This window comes from Camelina sativa, chromosome 15 (genome assembly GCF_000633955.1).
Source record: "Camelina sativa cultivar DH55 chromosome 15, Cs, whole genome shotgun sequence".
Taxonomy (NCBI): Eukaryota; Viridiplantae; Streptophyta; class Magnoliopsida; order Brassicales; family Brassicaceae; genus Camelina; species Camelina sativa.
This window is the reverse complement of record NC_025699.1, coordinates 13,448,756-13,456,365: the sequence shown is the minus strand read 5'-3', so window position 1 is coordinate 13,456,365 and position 7,610 is coordinate 13,448,756. Positions and strand designations below refer to the sequence as shown.

Sequence of the window (7,610 nt, the reverse complement as noted above, 5' to 3'; positions counted from 1 at the left end):
CTGGAAGGATTCTGCACCAGCTTTTGAAACCTGCTGCTGTGCTTTCTTTTCACCATGGCTGCTAGACGATCCAACCACTCCACCACCAGGTGCTGCTGAACTCATCAAAGCCAAGTTGGTTGGTTGCATTGCCATACCATAGTTCTGGCCACAAGCAACATTGGAACGCGAACCCCGGCTATCAGCAGTTGATGGGCTATCTTCCCCAACAGTCTCGCTATGTTGAGTTGCATTTTCTCTTGGTTGCTGCCTATGCTGAAAACTCAAAGGTTGAGACCCGACTTTGTGAGTTGGAAATCCTTGGGAGTTCCCGTGATTAATCGGTGGCCTCAGCTGTTGATTCTGCAGATGCTTTTGTGCTGCTGAGGAACCAGTGGAAACACTCCCATTTTGGTTGCTAGGAGCATGGCTCTGGAGCATTTGACCATTTTGCTGCTGTTGTTGCTGCTTTTGTGGCTGATGATGTGGAGGCTGGATCATCTGGGAGGAATAGAATTGACCATTAAAAAATGGCATCGGTTGCCCAGGAGCTCCTCTATAAGCAGGTGGCGCACCAACATGAGCTGGGACTGGAAACGGATAACCGTTATTCTGCAAAATGGCAAGGTATTGTGTTTCATTTCCTGGCATGGCTGGATAACTGAAGCTCATTGTTGGCGCACCAGCTGGAGTAGCTAATGCAGAAACATTCATGGAGGTTGAAGAAGGTGTTGCTCCAGAAGACGTGATACCACTATTAGAAGGTCTGACAGATNTTGAAGACATGTTCAGGGTCGGAGCAGTGTGAGCCCCATTGAACGTTGCAAAGGTCATAGCATAACCCTGTGACTGGAAGGATTCTGCACCAGCTTTTGAAACCTGCTGCTGTGCTTTCTTTTCACCATGGCTGCTAGACGATCCAACCACTCCACCACCAGGTGCTGCTGAACTCATCAAAGCCAAGTTGGTTGGTTGCATTGCCATACCATAGTTCTGGCCACAAGCAACATTGGAACGCGAACCCCGGCTATCAGCAGTTGATGGGCTATCTTCCCCAACAGTCTCGCTATGTTGAGTTGCATTTTCTCTTGGTTGCTGCCTATGCTGAAAACTCAAAGGTTGAGACCCGACTTTGTGAGTTGGAAATCCTTGGGAGTTCCCGTGATTAATCGGTGGCCTCAGCTGTTGATTCTGCAGATGCTTTTGTGCTGCTGAGGAACCAGTGGAAACACTCCCATTTTGGTTGCTAGGAGCATGGCTCTGGAGCATTTGACCATTTTGCTGCTGTTGTTGCTGCTTTTGTGGCTGATGATGTGGAGGCTGGATCATCTGGGAGGAATAGAATTGACCATTAAAAAATGGCATCGGTTGCCCAGGAGCTCCTCTATAAGCAGGTGGCGCACCAACATGAGCTGGGACTGGAAACGGATAACCGTTATTCTGCAAAATGGCAAGGTATTGTGTTTCATTTCCTGGCATGGCTGGATAACTGAAGCTCATTGTTGGCGCACCAGCTGGAGTAGCTAATGCAGAAACATTCATGGAGGTTGAAGAAGGTGTTGCTCCAGAAGACGTGATACCACTATTAGAAGGTCTGACAGATGCAGCAGCTATTGTAGCAGCTGCATGAGGCTGTTGGCCCATGGGAAAAATGAATGTAGGTCCATGCTACAATGGAAGAAACAAATAACAACAATGAGCTTGTAAAGACGAAAAAACTTGATATGTATGCCAGATAAATGACAAAAAAAACTAACCAAGATGTTATTGGCTGCTCCAGGTGGCAGAGCTTGTTGAAGCAATATTTGATTTCGTTGAGCTGTATCTACTGAGCTTTTAGAAGTAGATTGAGAGTTCTTATCTTGAACAGGGTTGGAACTTCTACCCAAAACACTCCCCTGAAGTTCTGTGGGAGGCATGAGACTGAGATTACAGGCCTTGGTCCCATACAGTGGAGCTGAGCCTGCTGCTGCAGGCCAGAAAGGATTCATCTTTGTAAATTGCTGATGAGATTGAATATTTCGAGCAATGTAGCAGTGTGTAGCACATCGCTTAGGCCTCGGTTGATTAAAAAGTAAATGCGGAGGAGGCTGCACAAGATCAAAATTTAAATTAATAACAGCACATCCAATGAAAATGTGAAAGAAAGTGTGAAAGAGGATTTTTCGAATAGCACATCCAATGAAAATTACCTGCATTGCTGCAGCTGATATGGAACTGGTATCCGTAGGCACAACTCCTTGTGTAGGTGCCGCCATGTATCTGTTTCATCAGAGTTTCCATTAATTCAAGGGGGAGAAAAAAGGAGACTTTGCAAAGTTTCACATGCTAAAATTACAGAAAGCATACCCCATTGTCGGAAGACCACCAGGCCAGCCAGGCATTGACATATGCAGAGGTAAATGGCTACCTTGAGCTGGAAAATTCAGAAAAACAAAAAAATGAGGGACACCATTTTAACTAAAACACCAAAACTCAAGAAACAAGGAAAAAAAGCTTTACCTGTTTTATCAGGAAGAGATAGTTGTTGTTGTTGCGGTGGCTGTTTCTGAACATGATGCTGCTTGTTTACTATACCCACATGATCAGATTTATCAATGTCGAGTTTGAGTTCACAGTTCCTCTCTAACTTATGGTGTTCAGCTTCCGCAACCAACCTAGGTCTCTTCTTCTCCTCAGAATCATGAATCGTCGACGTCGGAGCACCTCTATCTTCCTTTAGAAGAGGCTTTGCTTCCTGCTACATGCATTTAGTGTAGACACGGGGGAGAGAATTAAAAAAAAAAAGAGGGGGCATAAAAGAAGAAGATAAGAAAAAGAGAGCCAAAAAAAGCAAAGAAAAGTAATGATGGATATCCCCCCAATTATCACAATATATATTACCAAACAAAAGTAGGTCCCACTCACCGTTTCCACTTCCGTGACTTTAGGTTTAGCTTCTGCTGCCACACATTCCATCATCTCTCCGCCGCCTCTCTCCGATGAAGATCTCACCGGCGGTGGCGCCTGAACCAATTAAAAAAAAAATTAGCAAAAAGCTATCCAAAAAAAAATATATATATAAGTAAAATAAAATTAAATAAAAAATTGACACTTACCATCAGATCTATCTCAAACTTCTCCTTTACCGGTGAACTTCTGCATGATTAAAAAAAAAACTCTTCAGTACCAAAAATTAGGTAAAAACTTTTCAGGAAAAAAAAATGTATAGATTTGAATGCGTACGATTTAGCTCCTAAAGTGGTAGCGCCATCACCATCGGATCTAAATCCTGAAGAAGACTCCACTTTCGGCAATACAACTTCCTCTTTTGACAGATGATTGTTCTCCGCTCTTTTCTCACTTCCTGATCTCGAATCTAACGCCGCGTGGATTTCTCTCGCTTGAGGAATGGTTGAATCCAACACAGAGCTAATTCCTTCGCCGGATCCTGAGCTTTTTAGCTGATCACTCAACGGAAGTTGACTTTTCGAAGGAGCTTCACCTTCGGATTTGATCGTAGTGACGCGAGAACTGTTCTCGTCTTCGTATTTGACGTGTCTCGGTTTCTTTCTTTTAGGAGCTGAGAAAACCAAAACGATAAAACAAAGTAAGAAGGTGACGAAAAATACCAAAACAGATCGTTTTTGTTTGTGAATGGAGAAGGAAGACTTACCGATGGCTGAAACATTAGACGAACTCGAATTTGCAGCCAGTGTGATAGATGATGATTGAGGAAGAGTTTGAGGATTAGAGATCGGCGGCGATGGTACTCTAGATTTGACTTCTACAGTTGATTTCGCACCTGCCTCCGTCACATCGTTTCCGGCGGATTCTTGTTTCGATGTAGCTAAAGGCATCCTCATCATACCGTACAACACTTCAGCAATCTCGATCTCGATCTCGTCTTGTACAGCCACCGGAGATGATAACTTACACGATGATGATGACTTCGGCGGTAACGGCTTCTGTTTCGTCCCCGACGGCTTCACAAGCAAAAACTTCACAAGTCAAAAAACAGGAAGATGGAGATGGAGATGGAGAGATATGGGAGAATGAAAACTTATGAGATACTAACCAATTTTTTCCGGACAGAAACGCTTGAAGAAGAAGGAGATGTAGGAGCTGGAGGAGACGGAGAAGCTAAAATCGAAGCCGGACTAACTCTATTAGCTGGAGACGTTGACGATACTTGCCGATGGATTTGTTCACCGGAAGCAAAAACACCACCGCCGGTAGTACTCGACGCCCATGATTCATGCGGTCTCTTGGTACAAGCTGTAAAAGGAAGAAGTAAGAAGACGAAGAGATTAGAAGATCCATGAAGAGAGATTTACTAGATCAGCGAGAGATTTGTTTACAAATGTAAATTTCCACCTCTCTACCTGACCGAGCTTTTCTAGGAACCGAAACACCGATCATTTCGTCCGCGGCTTTCCATGTCGACACAAGAGGTGAAACCGGCGCCGGAGAAGGATTCGATCTGAAAACTTTCGTCGGCGGAAAATTCTTCCTCTGATGGTGGTTATTAATATTGTGGCTGTGATGGAGATTACCGCTACCACCGTTGTGATGATGATTCGAAAGAGACGATGAGAACGAAGCGGCGGAGATGTTCGTCGGAGGAAGCATCTTCAAAGAAGACGGTGGTCCTACACCTCCGTCGTCGTATTCTTCATCGTCGTTAACACTCTCTTCAGAGCTATCGTCACCACCGTCGTCTAGATTACCGTGAACCATCATTAAACGTTCTCCTCTTCTCCTTTTACTCCGGCTGTTTAACCGATCTCTCTCCCTATCTCTTTCTCTTTCCCTCTCTCTGTCTCTATCACGTTCCCGATCTCGATCCTTCTTATTACTCCCTCCTCGATCTCTCAACCTCGCCGCCTCCGGTAACTCCACCGGACCTTCCTCCTCTGAAAAAAAACAAAAAAAACATCAGAATCAAACGGTTTCTCCCAGATCTGAAGAAATAACGTAAAAATGAAATGAAAAAAAAAACCTGGAGAATCTCTGAAACTTCCGGCTCTATGTCTCCGCCGTGAAATACCATTTCCGGCAGCAGCCATAGGTACTCTTCTAGCTTCTCTATTTCTATCCATCTTTCTTTGTTTCTCTATAACTCTCTCCCTCTTCTTCCTTCTTCTTCTCCCTAAAATCGTAACCCCTTTCTCTCTCTTTTATCGCTCTCTCTCTCTTTCCTCTATCTCTCTACTTGCTTCCCATTATCTCCTTTATTTGTGCTCCTCATAAAAGGGCAGTAGCGAATAAATCCACGGCTCATATCTCCCTGCCGTAAAACATTTTCTCAATCTTCACCGTCGGTGTGAATTCATCTAACGGTCACGATCCGCTTTATAACCAGCTGACAAAATCTTAGCCCTCCGTTAATAATAAGAGATCTCACAAACATTAATTAAATATTTCCTCTTTTATTATATTTACCACCGATTATTATTTTATTATTTATCATTTTTCAAAAAAAAGTAATCTTTTTATTTATTTAATTAGTCAGCATCCAAGGTGAGACCCACACAAAAATGATATCTTATTTGTTGTAATATTTTAGTATTTGTTAACAGATTACTAATTTTTTCGGTTTTAATTTATAATAATAATATTATTTTCCTAGTCGGATTCATGTTAAAAATTATTTTGGACTGTTTAAACATGAGCTGCCACGTGTCAAGAGTTTGACATCACACGCTTCCGTCTGTATTATCGTTACCAATATTTTATTGACTTTACTCTCTCTAGAAAAATAAAATATTAAAAAAATAAAGAAACAAAAATATATTAGTAGTCGGAAACATAAAAATAAAAATATTTTATAGTATTATAGTAGCATATATTATTGCAATTAAATAATTTAAAAAAGGCTCCTGGGGGGTAGTGTACTGTTGTCCACTAATCGCGATGACTCGTGTGAAAAAAAAAAATACTGACATAAACACGCACAAATATGATAATATTGTTTTTTAAATTTTCATAAAGAAAATGTCTTGAAAAGATGTATCACCGGTGATTACCGGTAGAAAGAGACAATGGTAAAGGAAATCTGACGATCAGAATGGAATCTTTGTGACTGAACCAACCGGTAAAATTTTAATCATATTCAGGTTCCCACTTCTCTACCTCTTCTTCCGTCTTTTTATTTACTTTTATTTTTTTAATTCATTTCCTTTAAACTACTAAACAAATGGCTCATCAATAGTTTAATGTTTTTTCTTTTTTTTTTTCCATATTTCTTTTTACGTGCAAGCAATTAAATTTACCTTTTCGAAGATGCCAGGTTTGCAAAAGTTGATCTTTTTATTTTTTACACTTTTAAAAGAAAAGAAAAAACATCAAGTGAAAGTTTAAAATTCTAAATTCAAAACTAAGAGACATAGAAAAAGCAAATCTTGATAATTCCTAGATTTAGATTAGTCAAGTTGACATAACTATAATAATATTCTGTAATAACGATTTAAAATCTGGTCATATTTTGGATATTTCTAAAACAGTAATAAAACCATATAATAATCTCTAGATTTTTTTATTTTTATTAGGGAGAGAGAAGAAGCTAAACAATAACACCTACTATAAAGTTAGAGAAGTGGCCCCACCACCTCAATCTAAAAAAACTCATTAATTACAAAATCAACGGCTGATATCAGTTGTTGCCAATAGCCAAAAAATTAACACAGCCGTTGGATTAGTTTTCTTGTAAAATCTGACTTGGCAGAAAGCGTCATCCCGTAAAAAAGGCGTTGAGTTGGCACCCGACCGGTTGATCTGAACCGTTGGTTAGAGAAAACAATTGACGGCTCAGATGAGAATGTGGGGACCTCTTTTGTATTCACTCAAGTCACGGTCACGGAACTTCCCAGAAGTGTGAGGTCCACAGTGTTAGCTGCCAATGTGGAATTGCTCCTCTCTCTCTCTATATATATATTTTTATTTTAACCTTTTTCACTGCCTATTTACTATTTTCACCTATATCCAGTGGAAATCTCACAGTATAAATTATTTTTGTCTATGAGAAAAAAAGAGAGTACTATATTCTAAATAATAAAAAAGTGTTGGCATGTTGACAAATAAAAAAGTTTGGCTTGTTTCGCTATTGTCGAGAGTAGTATTAATTGTAAAAGATAATTTTGAATAGATATTTCTAGATATTAGGTTTTCTTGTCCAGTTTAGTTTCTGATATATTTTTAATTTTCTTTAAAAAGTCTTCCTCCGATTGGATTTTCAATTTTTTTGTTTTTAACATTTAAATTAAGTGAAAAGATTGGAGTATAATAAATAGTATAACATACTTTTTTGTCCCAAAAAAAATAATAAATAAATAAATAAAACATACTTTAAGTTATACATTTGGAAAGAGAATAAAATTAACTCTGACTTTTTTTTATATATAAAAACTTAGTTAGGTTTGTGGTTGTGGATCTAAGATATTCAAATGTTTTATTATTTTAACGAAATTTGAATATCTTAGATCCACAAAAATGTCTCCCCTCCCTTACCAAATCGAAATACCAAATTAAATTATATGATAACGAAATTTTATTATGTTAACACACCATTATTATCATATATCCTGAGCATGGTTTCGAAAACGTCATTTCTTACGAGTACAGCAAAATCATTCGTGTGGGGGGGAGAGAAT

At 39.6% G+C, this 7,610-nt stretch overlaps 1 protein-coding gene across 2 annotated transcripts in view; it reads right to left on the bottom strand.

Annotated features, from left to right (window-relative positions):
• Positions 1 to 5,218, bottom strand: part of LOC104746688 (protein TIME FOR COFFEE) — a 7,905-nt gene extending 2,687 nt beyond the window's left edge. Inside the window, exons 1-12 of one of the 2 annotated variants that reach the window (XM_019237108.1) lie at positions 4,961 to 5,218; positions 4,344 to 4,874; positions 4,037 to 4,236; positions 3,635 to 3,944; positions 3,205 to 3,541; positions 3,078 to 3,117; positions 2,887 to 2,985; positions 2,482 to 2,719; positions 2,329 to 2,395; positions 2,172 to 2,241; positions 1,737 to 2,069; positions 732 to 1,647 (exon numbers count right to left, since the gene is read on the bottom strand). In XM_019237108.1, the coding sequence (XP_019092653.1) occupies positions 732 to 1,647; positions 1,737 to 2,069; positions 2,172 to 2,241; positions 2,329 to 2,395; positions 2,482 to 2,719; positions 2,887 to 2,985; positions 3,078 to 3,117; positions 3,205 to 3,541; positions 3,635 to 3,944; positions 4,037 to 4,236; positions 4,344 to 4,874; positions 4,961 to 5,060 (3,241 nt within the window). In that variant the 5' untranslated portion in view covers positions 5,061 to 5,218. The remainder of the gene's footprint in view (positions 1 to 731; positions 1,648 to 1,736; positions 2,070 to 2,171; positions 2,242 to 2,328; positions 2,396 to 2,481; positions 2,720 to 2,886; positions 2,986 to 3,077; positions 3,118 to 3,204; positions 3,542 to 3,634; positions 3,945 to 4,036; positions 4,237 to 4,343; positions 4,875 to 4,960) is intronic. The other variant, XM_010468216.2, reaches the window with a different exon arrangement.